Here is a 26,198-nt window from a genome sequence, read left to right as displayed (position 1 = left end):
CACTGATGCAATGATGAAGAACTCGCCTAAATAAAAGTATTTACTTTCTTGGCATCTGGGAAGATTCTGATTGTCCACAAATATTATTTCAATTCTATGGAAACCAGCATAGAATGACCAACGTATCCAAACGTACACAGAAACCATGATTGCATTTCTTGGAACAGGCTTAGTCGGTTCGTATAACACAAAGGAACATTTAGCCCATCGGTCTATGCTGGCTCAGGTCATTCACGCTTGCCACTTATTCTCTCTCATGTCCATCAATTTCCCCATCTCGCCCAACACCCACCTACATGGCCAATTAGCACGGTTGTGATGCGGGAAGCAACCCAAGCAACCAGGCGAAATTTGTGGTCACAGGTAAGTGCAAACTCCACACACAGATGTATCTCAATATACATGCAACTGTGGATTTAAGCACAAGAATTTCTAATCTACTATTTTTATATTAGTCCTGAACGTTTACTATATTTTTTTAAATTCTGAGATGCCCCCACTTTTCATCTTCTTTCATGCTGGTTAGATGTATCTGAAGGGTAAGGAGAACAAAGCTCGAGCAAATGTCTGGGATAAACCATCAACGATACACCCAGTCTGTTATCAGACAAGCAGTGACAACAAAACAAACAAGTAAAAATGAATAGAACTGTATTGACTTCACTGGTAATCTTTGTGTACAGAAATCAATCAATTCATTGTTTGTGTATTGGGAGCCATATTCTCCTGAGATGCTGCCTGACCCACTGAGTTACTCCAGTTCTTTTTCTTGCTCATTAATGTCCCCTCGAGCCTCTCATTGACTGAGCTCGGCCTCAGCGACCTCAACTGCCCCTGCCCTGCCCTTTCCCCAACAACAACCTATCTGTTGTTGTGGCTATTTTCTCCTCCCATGACCCACTACATGATGCTGACCCCCAATGCCACTCGCAATCGTCCCAGCCCCCGAGCCTCTGTGTGCAGAAAACACACCCAGTGGACGGATTGCATGAAATGAACTCTGCACCCAACGCAGCAGTGTCGTCCATCCCATCGCGCCAGCCGTTCTCAACACCCTGCTTTAACCTGATCCATTCTTCTTCTAACAATGCCCCTGGCCCTTGCTTTCTGAGCAGCAGTCCAGCAGATGATTTTGATGGAGAGCCTCACTAATGCTGCTGTTATTCAGCTGTTCATTCCAACATTGATCCATGATCTGGACCCCGGTGGCCTGCATGGGATTAACCTTTCTGTCTTTTGATCAATGCTCTAGAATTCTGGCTGCTAGTCCCTTAATGTAATCACTGTGTTGGGATCAGATCACATAGATGTCTGCAGTATCCAGCAACTGATAAAAACACTCGCTGCCACATGGTGGGGGACACATTAGTCCATGCATGCATATCCAATGATTAGTTTGCCATTATATTATTTATGCATCTCAAGCATTTGCTGCCTTTTCATCACATAACCATTACCCTTTTTTTATGTTTGGTACAAACATTATTCAGTACATGGAAGTCTTACCGTCTTTGAGTCACTGCGTGGTGAACCATGTGGTGACGCGTTTGTCGTGTTCATTGTCTGATCAAACTGTGAACAGGCAGCCTGTGCATTGCCATCCTTGTCCCGCTTTCCTTTCAGCCAGTATGTTTCGATTTCCACATTCCCCTAACAGAAGAATCACACGAGTTACAGACTGTCTTAAAGTAAAAAATGAGAATGTTCCACACAATCAACCAAATTGTTCTTGTGCTAAGTTGCCCAGCAGCAAATAAAAAGGGGGCATTTTGAGAAGGGCTGTCTTCAGGTGGAAGTGCTGCCAATGAAGTCAAAGTGCGTCAAAACGCCGGGCTTTGGTGAGTAAAGGAGAACATTTTAGTTTAGTTTAGTTTAGAGATACAGCATGGAAACAGGCTCTTCGGCCCACAGAGTCCACGCCGGCCATTGATCACTCGTTGACATTAGTTCAATGTTATTCCACTTTCAGATCCACATTCAAGGCAATGTACAGAGGTCAATTAACCTACAACTCCACGTGTCTTTGGTATATGGGTTAAACTGTTTCTTCTCCTTAGAGTGAAACCTCAGCTGAACTACTGTGTGCAGTTCTGGTTACTACACTATAGGAAGGATATAATAGCGCTGGAGAAGATGCAGATGTGATTTACCAGGATGTTGCCTGGGAATTGTTTCAGTTATGAGTACAAACCAGAGAGGCTAGGTCTTCTCCCCTTGGAGTGGAGGAGGTTATGAGGGGACATGAGAGGTATAGATACAGTAAAGTGCAGGTAAACTTTATCCATATCAGAAGTGAATAAAACGAGAGGACATAGATTTAGGGTAAGGAGGAAGAGATTGAGAGGGGATCTGAGATAGACTTTCTTTACCCAGAGTGGTGAATGCCAGGCATACACTGCTGGTGAGAGCAATGGAAGCAGAGTCACTGGCAGCATTTAAGAAGAATCTGGATGAGCACCAGAGTTGCCTAGACTAAGGGCTGAGGACCTGGAAAGCGGGATTGATGGGTTCCCACTGGTCAGTGCAGATGTGGTGGACCAAATGGCCTGTTTCCACACTGAAATGTCACCATTCGCTTCAGTGTCACAGAGACTAAATGGAAATCAAACACTACACAGGCTGGGTTGCTAACAAATCTTAGTGATCCAATGTGTTGCAGAGAGGACATGCAATCCAGCATCGTACCTTAAGTGTAATTGTCCCACGTCGCTCGAAGATGAACGGGCTGTCGATAAGGTGCTCGTACGTAGCGTTGCTCAACTGTACATGCATTTCCTAGAAAAATAACAGTTAAGTAACTAAGTTAAGTAACAATGTATTACTGACCTGAGAACTGAAACTCCAGCAGAGAGTAGGGCTCCAGAGAGGATGGCGGAGCACCCCATACTCCAGTCCTACCTTGCCATTGCTTTCCATGGCTGATGCTGAGTGGACAGTATCTCCATACAGCCCAAAGCGAGGCATCTTATGCCCCACTACTCCTGCCACCACCATTCCCGAATGAACACCTGGTCACGGGGAGAAAACAGGCAGTGAAGATTTGTGTCCACACGAGACCCGTCCAGTGACGACTGGAAGAGTCAATCGCACCTTTGTGTAATTACAATACGAACAGTCGGTCACATTGTAAAAGCGACAGAGACCGTCTGTGGTCACGAGACCAAAACTACCCCTCTCCAAGCCCATATGGCGTCACATTCACCGATACAGCAACATAATTGGGGTGTGACAGAGGCAAACGGGAGTCTGGGATGGGAGTGAGGTGGAGGGTACATTGATTGATTTTTCTTTTATCACCACTTTTCCACCTATCCCACTGCGAGTTGCATACTCACCAACACGGATTTTGATGTTGTTCCCCGTGGATGGTTCCTTGAGGTGGTCCATGGACCGTACCATATCTAGAGCCATGTCACAGATATTGTGGGCATGGAACTTGGTTTTCTCCGGTACTCCTGCTACCACCATGTATGCATCCCCGATTGTCTCCACCTGCAAGCAGCATGTTAGACATGGAGACACAAAGAACCGCAGAAGATCGAAGCTTGGGAAAAAACTCAGAGTGCTGGAGTAACTCAGCAGGTCAGGCAGCATCTGGATATGGATAGGCAAACCTTTCGGGACAGGATCCTTCTTCAGACTCAAGTCTAGTCTCGAAACATTGTCCATTCTCTCCACACTTGACCTGCGTGAGTTACTCTAGAACTTTGAGTTTAATGTTAGACAGACAGACAGTCAAACAGAAGAAGGGTCTTGACCCAAAACGTCACCTATTCCTTTTCTCTGGAGATGCTGTCTGACCTGCTGAGTAACTCCAGCTTTTTGTGCCTATCTTCAGACAGACATATCATGTCTAATCCCATGATCTCCAGTGTTGGCATCCGACTAGCCCTGTTCTACAGTGGTCAGTAGTGATTAGGACAAGTATCTCCAGGGCACACGGTTCTCTTAAAGACATTTTAGAGTATTACTCTTCTAGCAGTCAGAAGGACAGACACCAGGGCAGGAGTGATTATACAGGGCAGAGAGGCAGACAAGAAGAAGAAAACCAATATTCTCAGTTTTCACAACAAAAATCCCAAGAGAGCAGTTCAGCTGTGAATAAGGAGCTGAAATAAATGATCATGATTGAAAACATAGTATTGGGGAAATGTAGGGGGCCTGTAAGGCAATCAAACTCTCTCATACCCCATCAACAGGAATTAGTTCAGGCCAGGTATCAACCTACTGTGATCAAACCAAATCCACTGCTTCAAGATTATGACTAATCATATTGACTGGATTGGTACCAATCACACCTATTGGTCAAAACCAATCACATGCTAACTATTGGGATCAATTACTTTCACATGCTATCAGTCAGGATCAAAGGCAGTCACATCTCACCTGGTGGCATCAACCTAGTCAGATCTTATCTGCTGGGATCTGATCCAATCCTATCCTATCTAATGAGATCAACGCAAGTCACACACGATCTGTCAGGTTCAAGTTCCAATCTATCATAGTAATGTGACCTATTCACGCCCTACCTACCATGACATAACCCAAACAAAAACTGTCTTCCGAGAACAAACCTAGGCACGTATTTTGGGAGGTCTAATAAGAGTGAGATATTCACAAAGAATGGTTGAGCCTTGGGATGTACTGAGGTCTAGAGAGACCCTGAAGAGCATCACAATTAGGTAAGGTAGTGAAAAAGGCAGTGCACAAAACTATTAGCACTGTGTACTAAAATCACAAAGTTTGAGAAGGGAATAACATCTGTATAACCAGGCTACTGAAATCTTCACCAGGGGCAGAAACAAACGCATTGTTTGAGAAAAGTGAGTGTGGTTGAGAAAAGCATCCAGAGAACCGACATCCTCCGCCCTCTGAGGCAGAGAATTCCACAGACTCACAACTCTCTGTGTGAAAAAGTATTTCCTCTCTAAATGGCTTACGCACTAACCTTGAACACCTTGTGCTTCTCGCTCAGCGTATCGAACAGTGTGTACATTGTGTTCAACATCGATACCACTTGCATTGGAGTAATGAGGCTGCAAATCCGGGTAAAGCCCACCACATCGCTGAAGAGGATGGTAACATCAGGGAATACCTGAAGCAGGACATTCATCAGTGTTAGACAGCATGTCAACCCAACATACATTACCCTTGTCACCCCTCTTGTGCCCTCCCTCAGATATCCAACATGGAAGGAGGATGAGCTCGGCCCCCTTCCGCCACCTCATTATATATGAGGGACATCTCTTCACATCGATCTCCAATGGTGTATGTAAAACCCTCGTAACATCCTGCAAAATGCATCACACCCTGCTAATTGGGAATAGATTCCATCTGGCTTTTCTCTGTCCAATTTACCGACTGATATCCTTCTGTAGCTTGAGATCACCCGACCCTATCAATGCCGCCTCCAGTTTTCATGTGATGATAGACCAAAGGGGCAGAGTGGTTTGGGGAAGGGAGGAGTGGGAAAATGAGAGCATGGAAAAGAAGGGGAGGAAGAAAAAGGAAGGACAAAGGACATTTTTTGTCACATAAACCATTTCTGGTGTAATGAAATATGAGTTGCCATTTGCAGCACAGCAATAAACGTAAGACACCACATTAAAGAAACATTTAACATAAAACATAAAAAGTCCTACTTCACAAGTGTTGACTGAGGGGACTCCTTTGCGCAGAATTTTGGCCACAGACTTGGGGATCATCCTGTAGAGGAGGTCATTGGTTTTCTTCATCTCATAATCCAACATCTTCATGCTCTCCTCCAGCTTGCTGGACTTCTTCTGTTCCTGTAGTGAAACCATATCTCGTGTGACAGTAGAAACAATTAATTCATACACACATTCGCTCACGACTCCCCACACACACACACACACACACACAGGATTGTTGTCATCATCGTTGGCATTCACTGGAATTCAAGTATAATTGTCCTCCTCGTGGGTCCTTTCTGTTGAGATGGCTGAAGAGGTTAATCCTGGAGCCACAGACTTTACAGCAGTGACATGGATGAGTGGTCCTGGTAATGGGATGTGGTTGGGCCAGGATGTGGCTTGTGTTTTTCATCCTGTCAGAGGTCTTCTTCACGGAATGCAGCTACTCAGTGAGTCGTGCATTTTTCATGAGGCTGTCAAGCTGTGGAAATCATGTCTGGCTGGGTCTCGACCCGCAACGTCATCCATTCCTTCTCCAGAGATGCTGCCTGATCTGCTGAGTTAAGGGCCTGTCCCACCAGCATGCGCCTGCATGCGGCAAGCGCAACCTAACATGGTCGCTTGAGCCGTACGGCCTTGCGGGGCCGGTCCCACTTCGATCGCCGGAGCTGTATGGAGTTGTGCGGAGCTGGTCCCGACATCGCGCGGGGTTCCGAAAAACTGACCGTGTTTAAAAATTCCGCGCAGCAACGGCCTGCCGGCCCGCAGCCTCCTCGACGCCGTGTCACTCACTCGACCTCCGCGAGGCTCCTGCTTCTGGTTTGGTCGTGCTTGCCTCATGCAGGCGCATGCTGGTGGGACCGACCCTTTAGGTCGCGCTTGCCGCATGCAGGTCGCATGCTCGTGGGACAGGCCCTTTACTCAGGCATTTTGTGTCTACCTTTGATTTAAACCAGCATCTGCAGTTCTTTCTTACACATCATGTCTGGCTGGTTCTGGCTGGGCGGAAGGCGCATGGGATTCAGGGAGGATTTCTTCGGACAGAGCAAGGAGTCGGTTGGAAAGAACATGACACAAACACACAAAACCCTGTACATAAAATCACACACACACGCACTCATGCACGCAAGCACGCACATACACACACAGAACAGCATGGGAACAGGCTCTACGGCCCACCATGTCTGTACCATCTCTGTACCAACCATGATATCTATCTAACAATCCCATTTGCTCTATATTCCTCCATTCCCTGTGTATACATGTCTCTGTCTTAATGCCTCTTAAACACATTGCCACTGAATCTGCTTCCACCACTTCCTCTGGCAGGGTATTCTAGGCAGACAGACAGTCAGACAAGTAGACACACACGCACACACACGCACAAAAACAATCTCCAACACACACATACAGTATACTATCCACCCACACACACTTGAGCACACATCACACTCGTCTACGCACACAATAACACGTACAGACGCAGGAACACACGCACACGCACTGTACACAAACTCACAGTCATATACACACATACAGCCTCACAACCAGTCCCAGGAAAGGTGCAGGTTTTGGTGAACACCAGGCTTCAGTGAGGAGAGCAAGCAGCAATAACACCAGGCAAGGTAACACCTGTTCTTTTAATCCACTAGTTATGAACGGGGTGGGATGGTTATAGGAGGTGTGCTACTTGTCGCCTGTGAGATAGAAACATAGAAAATAGGTGAAGGAGGTGAAGGAGGAGGCCATTCGGCCCTTCGAGCCAGCACCGCCATTCATTGTGATCATGGCTGATCATCCCCAATCAATAACCCGTGCCTGCCTTCTCCCCATATCCCTTGATTCCACTAGCCCCTAGAGCTCTATCTCTATGGGCTAGTGTACGTTTGGGGATGTGGGAGTTCAGGAGATGTTCAAGCATCCATGATGACTATGTCTGCAGGAAGTGTGTTCAACTATGGCTTATCTACGACTGCATGGATCAGCATGGACAAATTAAAAAAAATGTTTGGACAGATATACGAATAGGAAGGGTTTTGAGGGATGGGGCCAAAAGCAGTCAAATGGGACTGACTCAGAATGCCAGCTTGGTCGGCATGGACAAGGTGGGCTGAAAAGGCCTGGCTTCCGTGTTGTTTAGTTCCATGACTATGACACAAACACACACATATGCACACTCGCACACATACACAAACACACACACATGCACACTCGAACACATACACATACACAAATACACACACATGCACACTCGAACACATACACAAATACACACACATGCACACTCGAACACATACACAAATACACACACATGCACACTCGAACACATACACAAATACACACACATGCACACTCGAACACATACACAAATACACACACATGCACACTCGCACACATACACAAACACACACACATGCACACTCGAACACATACACAAATACACACACATGCACACTCGAACACATACACAAATACACACACATGCACACTCGCACACATACACAAACACACACACATGCACACTCGAACACATACACAAATACACACACATGCACACTCGCACACATACACAAACACACACACATGCACACATACACAAACACACACATGCACACTTGCACACATACACAAAAACGCACAAATGCACACACACACACAAACACACAAACATGCCAGATAACACACACGGCAGCTCTCAGCACTTACCTGTATCAGAGCTCGCTTTAACTCCTCGGACTGCTGTGTCCCAGCAAGGACCAGGTCACGGCTGGAGTCGTGCATACTTAGATCATTGATGTACAATCCTGTCTTAAACATGGCCCCCAGACTCTCCATGCTGCAACACAAGAGCCTGAGTTATCACTAATGTTCCCGGCCCCTGCCCCATATAACCATATAACAATTACAGCACGGAAACAGGCCATCTCGACCCTTCTAGTCCGTGCCGAACACGTATTCTCCCCTAGTCCCATATACCTGCGCTCAGACCATAACCCTCCATTCCTTTCCCGTCCATATAACTATCCAATTTATTTTTAAATGATAAAAACGAACCTGCCTCCACCACCTTCACTGGAAGCTCATTCCACACAGCCACCACTCTCTGAGTAAAGAAGTTCCCCCTCATGTTACCCCTAAACTTCTGTCCCTTAATTCTCAAGTCATGTCCCCTTGTTTGAATCTTCCCTACTCTCAGTGGGAAAAGCTTATCCACGTCAACTCTGTCTATCCCTCTCATCATTTTAAAGACCTCTATCAAGTCCCCCCTTAACCTTCGGCGCTCCAAAGAATAAAGCCCTAACTTGTTCAACCTTTCTCTGTAACTTAGTTGCTGAAACCCAGGCAACATTCTAGTAAATCTCCTCTGTACTCTCTCTATTTTGTTGACATCCTTCCTATAATTAGGCGACCAAAATTGTACCCCATACTCCAGAATTGGCCTCACCAATGCCTTGTACAATTTTAACATTACATCCCAACTTCTATACTCAATGCTCTGATTTATAAAGGCCAGCACACCAAAAGCTTTCTTTACCACCCTATCTACATTAGATTCCACTTTCAGGGAACTGTGCAGTTATTCCCAGATCCCTCTGTTCACCTGCATTCTTCAATTCCCTACCATTTACCATGTACGTCCTATTTTGATTTGTCCTGCCAAGGTGTAGCACCTCACACTTATCAGCATTAAACTCCATCTGCCATCTTTCAGTCCACTCTTCCAACTGGCATAAATCTCTCTGTAGACTTTGAAAATCTACTTCATTATCCACAACCCCACCTATCTTAGTATCATCTGCATACTTACTAATCCAATTTACCACACCATCATCCAGATCATTGATGTACATGACAAACAACAGTGGACCCAACACAGATCCCTGTGGCACCCCACTAGTCACTAGCCTCCAACCTGACAAACAACCATCCACCATTACTCTCTGGCATCTCCCATTCAGCCACTGTTGAATCCATCGTGCTACTCCACCATTAATACCCAACCATTGAACCTTCTTAACCAACCTTCCAGGAGGAACCTTGTCAAAGGCCTTACTGAAGTCCATATATACAACATCCACTGCTTTACCCTCATCAATTTCCCGAGTAACCTCTTCAAAAAATTCAAGAAGATTAGTCAAAAATGACCTCACAGGCACAAATCCATGTTGACTGTTCCTAATCAGACCCTGTTTATCCAGATGCTTATATATATTATCTCTAAGTATCCTTTCCATTAATTTGCCCACCACTGACGTCAAACTAACAGGTCTATAATTGCTAGGTTTACTCTTAGACCCCTTTTTAAACAATGGAACAACATGCGCAGTACGCCAATCCTCCGGCACTATCCCCGTTTCTAATGACATTTGAAATATTTCTGTCATAGCCCCTGCTATTTCTACACTAACTTCCCTCAATGTCCTAGGGAATATCTTGTCTGGACCTGGAGACTTATCCACTTTTATATTTCTCAAAAGTGTCAGTACTTCCTCTTCTTTGAATATCATAGTTTCCATAGCTACTCTACTTGTTTCCCTTACCTCACATAATTCAATATCCTTCTCCTTGGTGAATACCAAAGAAAAGAAATTGTTCAATATCTCCCCCATCCGCCGCAGCCTCTCAATATCCCACCCAACCCTGATCCCTCCAGCCCTTTGCCCACTCGCTGCCTGCCATGCACACACTTCCTCATTTTTCGGCCACGGCTCTGGGCCAATGGCATTTTTCCAAAATGTCCTTATATCATCGAAGAAGACCATTCGGCCCATCTCACCTATGCTAGTTTACAGAATAATCCCGTTCACCTATTAATTATTTTCCCCAACCTTCCCAACCTCCCAGACCCACACGCTCCAAAGGAAATTTACAGCAGCCAATTAATCTTCTAATCTGCACATCTTTGGGATGTGGGGGGGAAACCAAAGCGCAGGAGACGTCCCACATGGTCACAGGAAAAATGGGCAGAAGATTAGGATCATATCACGTGATAGGAGTAGAATTAGGCCATTCGGCCCATCAAGTCTACTCCGCCATTCAATCATGGCAGATCTATCTCTTCTTCCTAACCCCATTCTCCTGTCTTCACCACATAACCTCTGACACCCGTACTAATCAAGAATCTATCTATCTCTGCCTTAAATATATCCACTGGCTTTGCCTCCACAGCCCTCTGTGGCAACGAATTCCACAGATTGACCACCCTGTGAATGAGCCCAGCTCTCTGGCATAGTGAGGCAGCATCTTCACCTGCTGAACGATAGACCAACCCAATCTTTCAATCATTTAGACTTGCTCAACCACAACATCCTTCAAGCAATTGTAATGTATCTTACACAGGAGTTCCCAGGAAGATGATGGACTCCCATTCTGGCATGTATCGCATCTGCCCCTTCAACCGAAGGCAGCAACTGCCATCTCCTCCAGCATCCACTCTGCTCAAACTGTGTCCATCTGCAACAGGGCAGAAGCATGACAGTGTGCGCTTAGACATTTGAAATCACAGAGTGATCCATCACATTGCATCCGCTCCTTGGTAGAACTACCGTCTGGACTGGCCACATTCTCCCCGTCATCCTGCAATTGGTTTCTCTTCAGTTGCCCCACTGAAACTGGTATAAGCTCATTGCATTAAAAGTCACAGCCCTCCAAACCTTACCTATCCATATATCTGACCAAATGTCTTTTAAAAGTCATAATTGTATTTGCTTCTCAAGATTACTCTGGCAGACACCAATGAAGGCAAGTATACCATACACTGACTTTACCACTCTATCTAATTGTGTTCCCATTTGAGAGAGCAATGGATGCAGAGATCCCTCTGTACATTACTGTCACAGACGTTTGGCTAGAATAACACCCTTCCACCACAGCCCTCTATCTTCTATGTGTAAATATGCTTTTCCATTGCCTTTATTCAGGCCTTGTAGACCAACGAGGAGCGGCCTCCAACAGGAAGACCGGGGGCTGTGGTGCCGACACTCACCTCACCGTCGCGGAGCTGGCCGAGTCCAGAGCGGGTGGAGCTGTGTTGGACGCTGCTGCGACCCGACTCCCGGAGTTCGGAGGCTGCAACTGCGGGTTTGGCGGACGGCGGCACCGGGAGCCCGCGGGTCCCTGGAGGGAGACCGCTTTTCAGGGCTTCCGCAACGGCGACTTCTCCCGCCCGAGTTGCGGGGTTGAAGAGCTCCTGGAGCGGGGCCTTACAGCACCGCCCCGCGTGGCTTGGAATGGCTGCGGGTCTCTGCGAGCGCACGCTGGGAGCTCTAACACCAAGACTCGGTGTGCGACCTTGCATCACCCGGCGTGGCTTTAATGGCTGCGGGACAATTCGCCATCGCCCGCCGGGGGCTTTGACTTTGACTTTGACTCTGACATCGGGGGGGAGAGTGCAGTGGAGAGATAAGTTTTTTTGGCCTTCCATCACAGCAATGTGATGGATGTTTATGTAAATTATGTTGTGTCTTGGGTCTATTTGTTTGTAATGTATGGCTGCAGAAACGACATTTCGTTTGGACCTCAAGGGGTCCAAATGACAATAAATTGAATTGAATTGAATTGTATTGTATTGTATTGTATTTTGGAGAGGGTGTCACTGGCTACTGCATTTTGGATGTCAACAATCAAAATGATATGAGGCCACAGGAGTAGCTGTGTCTCCACAAGGACGCCACTGGTGGCCATAAATGCTGTTAAGGGTCTTGCCATTAACTATATACTTTCCCCTTCCATTCGACCTCTCACACTTGCTCGGATTAGACTCCACCTGCCATTTCTACACCCTTATCCCTAACTGATCTAAATCCTGATGCATTCTTTGATAGCCTGCCTCGTTCTCCACCTCTCCACAAATGTCGGTGTCATCTGCAAACTTACTAACCAACCCATCTACATTTATGTCCAAGTCAATTATATATATATTACAAAGAACAGATATCCCAGCACAGATCACTGCAGACCACCACAGGTTCTTTCAGCCACAATAACCCCCTTCTACCATGGCCGGATGTGGAAACTACAGCCCTTCCACATTCAGCCTTCACCTGTGCTGTCCATGTCAAACACATAGTACTTGACCAAAACCAGGCAACAGCCATGTACCAAAGATTTACAATCCAGTTCACCTTCATAATCATCTCCAACTACGGACTGGAAGGCCATGAGCAATATGCTGACGTCTCTTGCACGGTTTGCATTGTCGTAATCAACATCTGCAGGTAGAACGAGACGATGAGGACTTGAGAATCAGAGTTCAGTGAATTATGCCCCTTAATGTTCATCCAAGACCAAGTTTGTCCCTCGGCCACATTCACTCCTCACTCGGTCTACTTCTCCTCAGCCCTCCCTCCTCACTGATGTGCTCTCCCCTTCTGCTCTCCCTCCCCTTTCCACATTCAATGTGCTCTCCCTCAACCCTCCCTTCTCCCTCCACACATAATGTACTCTCCCCATCAGCCCTCCTACCACTCTGGTCGTGCCCCCTCTCTCAATCCTCCCTCCGCACTTAATGTATTCTCCCCCTGTGCCTTCCCTCCTCCCTCCACATTCAACGTGCTCACCTTCAATCCTCCCTCCTCCCTCTACACTTAATGTTCTCGCCCCCCACCGCTTTCTCTCCTCTCTCTTTACTCGATGTATAATTTTCCTCACTGCCATCAACCTGAATTCCATCACCACCCTTCCTCCCACCTGTGCTATCCCCCCCCCCCCCCCCTCTCCCTCACTCACTCTGCACTCGGTTATGGAGGTTCCGCTCTCTTTTCACGGGTTCTTTGGAGATGATCTCAAACAGGTTATTTGGATGAGATATGATCTGAAACAGGAAGTGCGAGATTCATTCATTGATGTCTGTTCTCCTCAAAGGCATAATTTTCCACCATCAACCATATGGGAAATGCATCAAATGCATCTCATGGATTTTGACCTGCGAGTGCATTTCTCACTGATATCTGACAATTATAGTTATCATGTGATTATCAGAGTCAGTGTGGATCTATGAGAGAGTAATTGTCTTTGACTGATCATCTGGTGTTTTTGGAAGATATACCTTACAAAATAGATGAGGGAGATTTGGGATTTGTAGCAAACTTTCAAAAAGGTCTTTGTCCAGAACATTCATGAAACCGTACATTTAACATCTGGTTGACAACATTTACAAAAAATCCTTCCCAGTATGCTGCAGGAGACCACGGGAACTTGGTTGGGAAAGCCAGCTGGAGATGAAGAATCCATGATGAAAGTTTGCAAACAAGAATAATCCAAGGATATCATCTCCTCCCCATGAACATTTGCAGTCTGTCTGCGGAATTACTGTGGAGTAGGAACTTCTCCAAGTGCTAATGAGCTCAGAGCTCTTCCCACATAAAAAGTCTTCAGTGAAGATTGAGGACAGGGCTCGTTGTGCCGATGTGTAAAATGTAGTGTCATGGGAATTAGTGGATAACCCAGGCAGGTCTGTTCAACTGAGGGAGATAGTCCTGAGGATGGAGTATATCTGTGAGTGTAGGAGTGTTGGAGTGTGACAGTGCTGTGTAAGGGTGCATGTGTTTCAGTGAGTGTGATAATGTTCCGGTGAGCGCAGGAGTGTGAAAGTGCTGCCCTGTGTGTGGAAATGTTGCATTGATGAGAGAGTGTGGTCGGGAGTTTGGAATGTTATAGTGAATATGGAGGTGTGTGTGGAGCGTTGGAGTGAGTGTGAAAGAATTGCAATGAGTATGAATGACGGAGTGAGTGTGTGTTTTGGAGTGAGTGTGGAATGTTGTAGTGAGTGAGGGGTATTGCCGTGAGTGAGTATGGGCGTATGTGTGGAACGGTGGAGTGAATGAGAGTGGAAGAGTGTTGGAGTGAGTGTGGAGAATGCACTGAGTGCAGAGTGTACAAGTGTGCAAGTGTGCAATTGTGTAAGAAAGAACTGCAGATGCTGGGTTTAAATCGAAGGTAGACACAAAATGCTGGAGTAACTCAGCGGGTGAGGCAGCACCTCTGGTGACAAGGAATGGGCGGCGTTTCGGGTCGAGACCCTTCAGAGTTCAGTCTGAAGAAGGGTCTCGACCCGAAACGTCGCCCATTCCTCACCCGCTGAGTTACTCCAGCATTTTGTTGCTAGTGTGCAAGTGTGTCTGGACTGGGAGTGAGTGTGAAAGATTTGCAGTGAGTGTGGATTGTGAGAAGGGTTAGTGGTGAGGTTCGGTGAACGGTGTCAGTGCGTGTCATTGTGAGATCAGTTGGGGGTGTCAGTGGATGGTCTGAGTGTGGTCAGTGTTGGGCCCGTAGGGGGCATCAGTGAGTGGTCAATGTTGGGTTAGTGGCAGGTGGCAGTGGGTGATAAGTGTGGGATCAGTGGGAGGTGTGAGTGGGAAGGGCTTGGTGGGGTGTCCATGAACAAGTGAATGTTCTCATTTCGCACTCAGGGAGCCCTGTGGCCTGTGATCTGGAAATTGCCGGCTGCTTCAGGCAATGTGAGTAGAGTGATGGAGGAGATGGACTAAAGCTCTGCCCCCCCCCCCACACACCCCAGCGCCACGACACCCCAGCGCCGCGACACACCACTAAGCGCCTCCTCACCATGTTCCACGTAAACTCGACCAAGGGACGGGCCAGTAGGAAGGTGTCGGTGATCAGCTTGCCGTCCAGGCCTGGGAAGACGGTGGCCAAGCCTGAGCCCATGTTGTGGACCACCATGTCCTGGGGGAAAGACAGTGGAAACACCGTGAGTTATGAAGTGAAGCAGAACAGTGTGTCCGACCAACACCATGCAAGGCAGTGGGAGAAAGGGAGGGGGAGAGAGGGGAAGGCGAGCAGGAGAGAGAGGGAAAGGGATAGGGAGGGAGTGGGAGAATAGAAAGGGTAGGGGAGAGGGAGGGAGAGGAGGGAAGAGAAAGGGAGGGGGACAGATAAGTGGTCTGAGGAGGATCTTTGTCATCCAGTGGGTGGTTGGAATCTGGATGCACTGCCTGATTGAGTGGTGGAGGTAGAGACTCACAAAATGTAGGAAGCATTTCGACACGCATATGAATCACCAGGACATAGAAGGCTATGGAGCAAGTGCTAGTAAATGGAATTAGTATAGATGGGTACATAATGGCTGACGTGGAATGGTGGGCCGAAGGGCTTGTTTCTGTGCCTATGAGTGTGGTTGGCAGAGAGAGATGGCAGGGAGAGAGTTGGCAAGGAGAGAGGAGAGGAACGGGAGAATGAGGTGCTGATGTCATATGGGGAACTAATACGCGGACTGTGCCACAGTAGGGAGACACAAACTTGCCTGCCTGAAGACAATGTTAAATGGGAAGACTTCGAAGAAGAAGTCACTGGTGAACGGCAGCATCTCCTGGTCATCGGTGTCCTCCTTCTGACTGTAGCGATAGGCCGAGTTATCAAAGTTCAACCTTGCGTGTGGAATGAAAATCAGTCAAAGAACGTAAGAGCCAAAACCAGAGCAATGGGGCTTGTAGACGTTAGTAGGAAACTGCAAAAGGATCAGGATAAGGAAGAGCAATAACAAGGGAAACTTGATGGAGCGAAGGGCAGGAAAGAGCAGCGGGCAATGGATAGGGGTGGTCACAGGGATGAGAGACAGAGAAAGAGAACGAAAATGAGCAGAAAGAGAGAGGGGGAAGAGATAGATGAAAAGTGAGACAGGGAAAGGGAGAGAGGGAGGGAGAGAGATAGAGTCAGAGTAATGCAGCATGAAAACAAGCTCTTTGGTCCACCTATCCATGCCAACCAGGATAGTCCCATTTCCCTGCATTTGACCCGCAGCCCTCTAATCGGGACGACAGATGGCACAATGGGCTAAGTGTTCGGCTGGCAACCGGAAGGTAGCCGGTTCGAATCCCGCTTGGAGTGCATACTGTCGTTGTGTCCTTGGGCAAGACACTTCACCCACCTTTGCCTGTGTGTGAATGTGTGTGAATGTGTGTGAGTGATTGGTGGTGGTCGGAGGGGCCGTAGGCGCAGATTGGCAGCCACGCTTCCGTCAGTCTGCCCCAGGGCAGCTGTGGCTACAGAAGTAGATTACCACCACCGAGTGTGACTGAGGAGTGAATGAATAATGCGATGTAAAGCGCCTTGAGTATTAGAAAGGCGCTATATAAATCCCATCCATTATTATTATTATTAAACTGTTCCTATCCACATAATTGTCTAAATGTCTTTTAAAAGTCATAATTGTATCTGCTTCTATAGCTTCCTCTGAATGAAAATAGACAATAGACAATAGGTGCAGGAGTAGGCCATTCGGCCCTACGAGCCAGCACCACCATTCAATGTGATCATGACTGATCATCCCCAATCAGTGCCCCGTTCCTGCCTTCACCCCATATCCCCTGACTCCGATATCTTTAAGATGTTGCCTCTGAGGTCCCTCTTCTATCTCTCTCCTTTCCTGTTAAGTCTCTGTCCTTTAGATTTAGAATCCTCAGGTCCATCATCTGAGGTCAAGAAACAGTTTGGTTTAGTTTAGTTTATTGTCATGTGTAATGAGGTACAGTGAAAATCCTTTGTTGCATGCTAAGCAGTCAGCAGAAAGACAATACGTGATTACAATCGAGCCATTCACACTGTACTGATACATGTTAACGGGAATAATGTGAATAAGGTGTAGTGGAAGTTCATGTTTCGTGTCAGCATTTTCAGTTTTTTTACCCCTAATGTACAATTACTCACATGCAATGTTTTAAAACTTTTACTCCGAATTAGGAAGCCAGTAAGACTTCTTCTGATAATTTCTGACAGTGAGGGTCTCCAGTTCAACAGGTACCTCTTACCTCATGATAACGTGCGAGTAATCACCCACTAACTGCTCCGACAGCACCACGACGTGAATATCCGTGTCATAGAACTGTTGACCCATTTGCTGCAGTTGGCCCATGGCATAGTGAAGATAACCTTTCCGTTTACTCCTGTTCACAACAAACAGAAAGCACCCAGGATCGGGATTAAACACATTATTACCCACTCTGGAAAGATCAGATACCCACCGAGCAAAATTCGATCATGACTTATAATAAACATATAATGATCAGCCATGATCACATTGAATGGCGGTACTGGCTCGAAGGGCCGAATGGCCTACTCCTGCGCCTATTGTCTATTGTCTAATGACTTCAGGGTCAAACAAATACTGCAAGTAATTTATTCCATGAGCAAAATGTAAGTTCATTAGTCCATTTAGATTAGTCCATTACAGTTAGAACACATTCCACTTCGAGGAGATCATGGGTAACTCTTCACCCACCCTCAAATTTCTGCATAATTCGCGAATATTCTCAGTAAGCACAAATCTAATAATGTAATTTAATTTAAATCTACATTTTATTTTACCCAATGAACTAGCATAAACTTGCAATGTGCAGAAGAGAATTACAGACCTAAAGGGTACCCTTTTACACAAGGAAGAGTTACCAAAGATCACTCCTGAAAGGTCCACCTCAAGTTTTTCAACTCTATTCTCTGGTCCACATTTCCTTATCAACAAAAATACATTCATTACATTTAGCTATTACTTCCTATAATGTTCTGAAAACTTTATCTCAACTTTGTCTTTCTCTCCATCCTTCCCTCTGTCATCTCATCCACTGCCTCTTCGTCCCATCTCTCCCCCTCCCTCTCGAGAAGCAGTTGATGCTGCAAGTAAACTTTCAGGAACATGGCACTGAATAAAACTAAAGCACACAGTATTGGGAGTGGTACAATGAAGTAGACTGAAGGTTGGTTAATGGGCAAAAGGCAGAGTAGCAATAAACAAGTGACTTTTCGGTTGAGAGGTTGTGACCAGTGGGACACCTCAGGAATCAGTGTTGGGATTCTAGCCATTTATATTGGATGATCATGAGGCAATCAGGTGTGATAAATCCAATGCAGTATGGGTTGTGAAGAAGATACAGAAAAGATTTGGGTAATATAGATAAACAAAGTGAATGAGGAAGTCTTTAGTAGATGCTGTCCCATCATGATAAACAAGAGAGCATCTATTTTGGTAAAAGAAATGGAAACACACTACTGTTTAAAATGTTCAACCTCGCACCATTTTAACAGTAGTGCGTTTCTATTTATTTTACGAGGTTGAAAAATGATGATGTGTCGAGGAATCTGGATGTCCTTGAATATAAACAAATGAAAGTTAAAAAATAAATGAAAGATGAGAAAATCATTTTTTACACAGAGAGTGGTGAATCTGTGGAATTCTCTGCCACAGAAGGTAGTTGAGGCCAGTTCATTGGCTATATTTAAGAGGGCCTACTCCTGCACCTATTTTCTATGTTTCTATGTTTAACATGTTGGTAGACAAAAATACTGGAGAAACTCAGCGGGTGAGGCAGCATCTATGGAGCGAAGGAAATAGGCAACGTTTCGGGCCGAAACCTTTCTTCAGACTGAACATCCCTTCACATTTAACATGTTGTTCAGCAAGCACTTAGAAAAGGCACATGGTTCATTTGCCTCTATTATGAGAGTATTTGAGTATTAGTCTCAAGACAACTTGTTCCAATTATATGGAGCCCTGGTGAGACTGCACCGAGTGGTCTGTATAGGAATGGTCTCCCTACCTCAGGAAGGATATATTAGTGAAAGAGAAAGAGTGCAGAGAAAATTCAGAATAATATTATTTGAAGATTGTTATGGTGCTTGAGGGGAGATTAAACAGACTGGGCCTGTTTTCAAAAAAAATGTGCGAGGACTTCACCAGGAAACAAGAGCACTGGGAAACGGAAAGTGGAAGGTGAACAATGCTTCAATACATGGCTTGTTTGACTGCTCTCTCCATTGCCCTGACAACATCAAACACTGCTTGCAATTCAGCTCCATCTCACTGAGCAGACACTCCAAGGAGGCACCACAAAGCATAAATGCCCCAAACGTTGCCAAAAGTGTTCCATTTGTATTCACAATCTGCCTCAGATCTATCCCAGGGTCTGGCTGCTGAATACAGCTTTAATTGTGTACCGTTCCATTGAAGGTGGGGTATTCATGCTGGTGTTACCTGCTATGGTTGTGCTGTTGCTTAGCCACCTCTTCAAAAGTTTTATCTTTGAGCCAGCAAGGTTTCTATTAACATCAGGAGTGAGCAGCAGCCATCCAACCTTAGATCCTACTCCGCCATTTGCCGAGATTATGGCTGCTCTTCCCACTTGATGCCATTTTCCTGTCCTATCCCCATATTTCTTACATCCTTTAATGACCAGAAATCTCTGCATCTGTTTTTAATCAACTCAGTCACTGAGTCTCAATACCCCTCCGCAATGGAGGATCCCACATTTCATCACCTCGGTGAAGAACTTTCTCCGTATCTCAGTCCTAAATGGTCAACTACATCCTGACATATGACCTCTGGTCAACTGAGGGGAACATCTTCCCTGCATTGAGCACACCAAGCCTCCACAGTTAAATCACCTCTGATTCTTCTAAACTCCAGGGAATACAATACCAGTCTACTCAATCTCTCATCGCACAGTAAATGTGCCATCACAAGAACCAGTCCAGCGAATCCTCGTTCTACTCCCTCTGTGGCAGGTACATCTTTTCTGAAGAGACCAAGACTGGACACAATGTCCCACGTGCAGTCTCACCAAAGTGCTACTTCAATTGCAACATAACTTCTTGCAGCTGAAGGCCAGTATCCTATTGGCCTTCTGAACCAGATTATCTATCTGCGTTGCTACCTTAAGGATCTGAACTTGTAGCCAATGTCCCTCTGATCCTTAATACTCCTTAGGACTTTACCATTCAGGAAGCATGCCTCATTAGTATTCACAAAATGCATCCCCTCACATTTGGCTGGATCAAGCTCCTCTCGTTCTGTACCTGTGAGTGACCAGCTCACTACATGTACCGTCTCCTACACTCTCCACATTCTGGATGCTCCATATCAGGCCTACTTGATACATAGTGAAGATCTCTGCAAATTGGTCCCCTCTTCCTGCCCCCAGCATTCTACCCAATCTGACTCCTTCTGCCCCAGGCACCTGTTTATGCATTGCTTTCTGAAGGTCTTTGTTTCTGGTACCTGTAATGAAGGGTAACTCCCGTAGCCGACTCCTCCTGGCAAAAGAAAGTTGGGGGCTGGACCTTGGGATAACTGAAGCGCAGGTACTCATGTAGATTATCTAAGCCATTTACAAAGTCACGCACATGTCTGCCCAGAACCTAGGAGGGAGGTAGAGAGACTTCAGTGAGAAAAATAACTCAGCACAGAGTAGGATGAACACAATGCTGCATGGAGGAAATATCAATAGATTATATCCAGGTTACTTTAATTTTACTGCCATTATCTTGGTTCAAAGATTCAGAGGGTGGTAATGGAAGATTGTTGTTCAGATTGGACACCTAGAACCAGTGGTGTCCCACAGCGATTGGTGTTGGGTCGAATGTTGTTTGTCATCTACATTAACGATTTGGATGACATTATTATTAACATGATGAGGGATGACCTTAGAGAGGTCTATAAAATCATGAAGGGCATACAGCAGGTGGATGGACACAGTCTTTTTCCCAGGGAGGGGAGTCCAAAACCAGAGGGTAACGATGTAACGTGAGAAAAGATTTAGAAGGGTCCAAAAGGGTAACAATTTCTCCCAGATGGAGCAAACAGACAGAATAGGCTGTAGATCTGGTTACAATTAAAACATTTAAAAGACATTTGGACTGGCATTTGGATAGGAAAGATGAATGGCGATATGGACCAAATGCAGAGGAATGGAACTGGTTTGCATGGGCACTAACTAGGCATGGACGAGTTTGGCCCACAGTCCTGTGCTTCCGTGACTCTATGTGTCCGTTGGAGTTTAGAAGAGTGTTGTGGGACCAGATTGAAACATAGAAGATCCTGAGGTCTGTGCCCTTGTCAACAGACGTTGACCTTTGTTGAAATGAGCTCTCACCTTCAGGATCCGGTCATATCCATACTTCCCCACAAATCCCAGGAAGTAGACACCCCAGGAGTTCATCAGATCATTGTAGGGGGTGCCGGTGACGCCGCTAGCAGCCATGGCAATGCGTGGAATGACACTCTCCTGGTAGACCTGGTGGCCAGAAGGTCAGATACAAATCAAATGCCAGCAGGAAGTAACCAGACGTAGTTGAGGCAGGTACAATAACAACATTTAAAATACATTTGGACGGGTACATGGATATGATAGGTTTCAAGGGATATGGGTACAATGTGGGCAAATGGGGCTAGTTTACATGGGGCATCTTGGTTATGGACGAGATGGGCCAAAGGTCTTTTTCTGCGCTGAATGACACTATGATCAGTGCCCAGCCCAGGTAGGAAAGCACCTGGTGAAAACCTGACCAATGACTGAAAGACTTTCATCTCCAGGTCCTGCCAGTTCGCCAGCCAAGTCTTCCAAGTGGGACAATGGCACTCCCAGGTGGGCAAGGTGTGTAATGCTCCATGCAAAAGGCCTCATCTCCACTGGCAGAGAGTCCAAATGCACCACTTCACTCTACTCACTCAGACCTGCTCGCTCTCCCAGTTGCAAAGCATTTTAACCCTCCTTCCCATTCCCAGAACGACCTTTGTGTCCTTGGCCTCCACCATTGGCAGAATGAGGCCGCATATACATTGGAGGAACAGCACCTTATATTCCACAGGTAGCTTATAAGCTAATTGTATGAACATTGAAGTCTCCAATTTTATGAAGAACCCCCCTTACGACCCCTCTCTTTCCTGTGCCTCCCCTCTCCCCCCTTGGTGTGCACCTATTTCTCCCAATATTGTCCATCTCTTTACCCTTCCTTCACACATGCATATTCACCCACATCCCATCCCCAAGTTCCTAATTTCCCTTTTATTCCCCTCATTTCCCCTTCCCCTGTCCTCTTCCCCCTATAACCCTCCCTCTGGCTTTACATTTTACTCCTTCTCTTCTCTCCTTATTCGATACCTTTTTTTCAACTTTTCACTTCTACCTTACCTCTTTCAAGAACTGCGATTCCATCCCATCTGGCCCGGGGGACCTACTCACCTTAATACTCTTCAAGCGATCCAACACCGTCTCCTTCTTGATCTCAAAATGCCCTGACATATTAGTATACCCCATGCTGGTCTCATATTCTCCACGGCCTTCCCCTTGGTGGGTGCTAATGCAAAGTACTTGGTTATCTCCTTGCCTAGATCTTCTGACTCCTAATGTGGGAATTTACAAAGAAGCGCAAATTTCCTCCTTTATCCTTGATTGGTATATATTTATATTGCCCATATTTATTTGCTGAGCAAATGTGACATCAATAACCTGGCCACAATTGCATTTCCAAACGCGGCTGTTCCCTTCATTTCAACAGCTGCACATTGACCAAACCAGGAAAGGAGGGTATCTCTGAATCCAGTTTCCTTTACAACAGTCCTCTGGTTTCATGGTCTTGGTTTCTGACTCCAGCTTTTAGCTTAGTTTAGCTTAGTTTAGACATACAATGTGGAAATAGGCCCTTCGCCCCAACAATCCACGCAGATCAGCAATCATCCATCACTAGTTCTATTCTATACGCAAATCTGTCAAAGGGGAAATAGAATAGACACCTGGGACTGTGTAATAGAGACCCTGAGATCCTGAGTTGCAAGTTCCTGCAACCCTGGCTGATTTGTTCAGGAAGTATTTAGGTATATGAGAAGAAACGATTAACAAAATGAGATTAGGTGAAATCAAAAGCAAGCCATTGGCTGGGTTGTGGTCAGGGTTAGGAGACAGAATAATCAACACACTTGGATGACAGGGGTTAACCATTGCCATTTCCTATGTATAAACATCTCAGATAAATATTGTTAGCCCTAATGAATGGACATGGACATGGATGAAATAGCAGCAGAAGCTTGCAACAGGAATGTTGGCAGTTACATTGATTCAAGACTTATTTCTGAACCTGAAACCTTTTTTCAGGTACACAAATTAGTAAATCATAAACAGATACAAAACAGATGTTATTAGGTGAAGTTTACCTCGTGAGTAACAAAAGAGTGAAGCTGGACGTCAGCCTGCTCTCGCACCAGCTTCCACACGTCGTCTCCATATGATTCCTTGATGAAGTTGTGCAGACTCTCACACAGCAGCCCATACATCATGGGCACGGCATACAAGGTTGAGAGGCAGTAGCAGTGGTCTCCCTGGCAGGCCTCCACAACAGCACAGCAGTCTTGCCAATTGATCTTTCCACCTTCCTTCCTCTCTGTGGGTCTCTGATTGCACTGAGTGCTGTGGGATTGCACTTTGACTTGGTGTAGTTGTGCTGGCAGCTGACATAAACAGACCGGATTTGAGGGGCAACTTTCAATACCATATGGTCACTCTTTTGTCAGAGAACATCAGGCAGCATCATCCTTGACCTCATTCACTCACTCCTGTTCTGGGTCTCCATACCCAGCCAGTCTGACATTGAAACTAGTGAACTCGAGTCACCATCAGAGTGCAATCACACCACAGGGATCATCCTTTCTCAAAGGATCCTCAACTCACAGCCCACTGACTCTGCCTATGGAATTGGCACTGCAGTACTGCCAGATGACTATGGGTAACGATGAGTGAGAATACAGGAGGGAGATTGTTAATCAGGTTGAATGGTGCCATCTTCTTTGTGGATTGTCTCCTTGTCGTGGTGGAGAAGCTTGTGTGGTCCAGAGATCCTGAGAGCGATGCCGTCTGGAGCTATGCTCCTGGTAGGGCCACCCATGGCGGTAAGGTCGAGGGGGAGGACTCTGACAAAGAGCTATCCAACCAAGACCTCAACAGTGGAACAGGCGGAGGACGATGGCTGACCTTAGTGGAGCATCACAACGGCTGGGGAGGCGGATGAAGGCTGCAGCAGAAAAGGGCCTCCGGTCGTCTTGGCCTCCATGCCACTGAACCCTGACCCAGATCTGTCAAGGACCGTGTGGTGACTGTCTATGCACCAGTCTCCCCACGTTAAACAAAGTCACGCACTAGCGTCCTCCAACCCTGGAGCCACCCATGGTCAGCCATGACGGAGGGGGGTCTAAGAAGGTGCCATAACAGCAAACTTGCTCTCAATGTTAGCATTGATTGTAAGGAGTGATTGTTGACTTTAACAAGGGAAAGCAGATGATCCGTGAAACTGTCTTTATTGACGAGTCAGCAGTGGAGAGAGTCAACAAATTGAAGTTCCTGAGCTTGCATATCGTTGAGGGTCTGTCCTGGGCCCAGTACATTGATGCGGTCACAAAGAAAATGCCTCTACTTTCCTCGAAGATTGAGGACATTCAGCATGTTGCCAAATACTCTATCGAACTTCTACAGGTGTATGATAGAGGCTATACTGATAAGTTACAACAGAGTCTGGTTCAGTAACTCAAATCCCCAGAAACAAAGGCAGATGCAGAGAATGGTGGACATTGCCCGGTCTGTCATGTATTGGCTTTTACACCATCAGAGTAATCTACTGGAAATGCTGCTTCAAAAGGGCGGCCAATATCATTAAATACCAACGTTACTCTTGCTACACTCTCATCTCGATGTTATAATTGGGAAGAAGGTACAGGAGCCTGAAAACCATCTCCTGAAGTTTTTAAACAGCTTCTGTAAGGGTCACAAGTAGATAGAGTGGTTAAGAAGGTACATGATATGCATGTCTCTGCCATCAGTCGGCATTAAGTATAAGAGTCAGGAAGCGATGTTGCAGCTTTATAAAACTTCAGTTAGACCACATTTGGAGTATTGCATGCAGTTCTGATTATCCCATTACAGGAAGCATGTGAAGGTTTTGGTATTACTGCAGCTACGATAAAGCTGCAGCAAGGAATAACTTCATTGTTTTGTTTCTTGTATCTATGACACTTTTGACTCTTGGCACATACCTTGTGGGTTGAAGGGGCTGTTTCTGTGCTGTTTTTCCTATGTTCTATGAACAAGTTGTGTGTGTGGGGGGGGGGGGGGAGGGGGGTCACAACACATGTGTACACTTTGCAGGCTGTTTAAGCAAGCAGTAAAAAAAGCAGTGGAGGAAGCATCATGTTAGAAATGTGAAGTTATTTTCATTGGTAGGACATTGTAAAAGCAAATTATTATTTAAGTAGAGCAATGAAAATGAAATGTTGCAGTGTAATGGGGATCGGGGGGATCCTAGTATATGAAGCAGAAAAATATTGTATGCAATTGATCAGAATCTGAGTTTGGTTGGCCTTTACTGCCAGGGAAAGGTGCTCCAATCATGTGGTGTAAAAGTAAGAAACCTTTGTCACATTGGCTCTCCCTGAGTTGTGGAAGTGCACAATATGTACACCCTGTCCATACAAATGTGCTTCTCGGAGAGGGGATGGACAGATATGACCAATGCTGTGCTGAGGCATCTCCTGCCATGAAAAATTGCCTCATGGCCATAGAACACAGAACATAGATCAGCACAGCACAGGACCAAACCCTTTGGCCAACAATGTTTTTGCTGAATATCATGCCTTGTTAAACTAATCTCCTCTGCTTGCACATGATCCATATCCCTCCATTCCTTGAATATTCATGTACCTATCTAAAAGCTTATTTGACATTACTATCATATCTGTTTCTGCCACCACCCCTGGCAGCATGTTTCAGGCACCCA

At 46.0% G+C, this 26,198-nt stretch overlaps 1 protein-coding gene across 1 annotated transcript in view; it reads right to left on the bottom strand.

Annotated features, from left to right (window-relative positions):
• Nucleotides 1-24,287, bottom strand: part of LOC116981959 (soluble guanylate cyclase 88E-like) — a 28,176-nt gene extending 3,889 nt beyond the window's left edge. The window contains exons 1-16 of the mRNA XM_033035209.1: nucleotides 23,590-24,287; nucleotides 21,533-21,673; nucleotides 20,659-20,798; nucleotides 17,420-17,554; nucleotides 15,916-16,039; nucleotides 15,219-15,338; nucleotides 13,383-13,467; nucleotides 12,779-12,865; nucleotides 10,991-11,108; nucleotides 8,361-8,490; nucleotides 5,643-5,789; nucleotides 4,949-5,095; nucleotides 3,336-3,492; nucleotides 2,899-3,008; nucleotides 2,686-2,775; nucleotides 1,507-1,650 (exon numbers count right to left, since the gene is read on the bottom strand). Of these exons, the coding sequence (XP_032891100.1) occupies nucleotides 1,507-1,650; nucleotides 2,686-2,775; nucleotides 2,899-3,008; nucleotides 3,336-3,492; nucleotides 4,949-5,095; nucleotides 5,643-5,789; nucleotides 8,361-8,490; nucleotides 10,991-11,108; nucleotides 12,779-12,865; nucleotides 13,383-13,467; nucleotides 15,219-15,338; nucleotides 15,916-16,039; nucleotides 17,420-17,554; nucleotides 20,659-20,798; nucleotides 21,533-21,673; nucleotides 23,590-23,712 (1,998 nt within the window). The 5' untranslated portion in view covers nucleotides 23,713-24,287. The remainder of the gene's footprint in view (nucleotides 1-1,506; nucleotides 1,651-2,685; nucleotides 2,776-2,898; nucleotides 3,009-3,335; nucleotides 3,493-4,948; nucleotides 5,096-5,642; nucleotides 5,790-8,360; nucleotides 8,491-10,990; nucleotides 11,109-12,778; nucleotides 12,866-13,382; nucleotides 13,468-15,218; nucleotides 15,339-15,915; nucleotides 16,040-17,419; nucleotides 17,555-20,658; nucleotides 20,799-21,532; nucleotides 21,674-23,589) is intronic.
• Between the last annotated feature and the right edge of the window lie 1,911 nt (nucleotides 24,288-26,198).

This window comes from Amblyraja radiata, chromosome 16 (genome assembly GCF_010909765.2).
Source record: "Amblyraja radiata isolate CabotCenter1 chromosome 16, sAmbRad1.1.pri, whole genome shotgun sequence".
Classification (NCBI taxonomy): Eukaryota; Metazoa; Chordata; class Chondrichthyes; order Rajiformes; family Rajidae; genus Amblyraja; species Amblyraja radiata.
The sequence above is the reverse complement of the archived record's forward strand: the minus strand, read 5'-3'. Positions and strand labels throughout refer to the sequence as shown.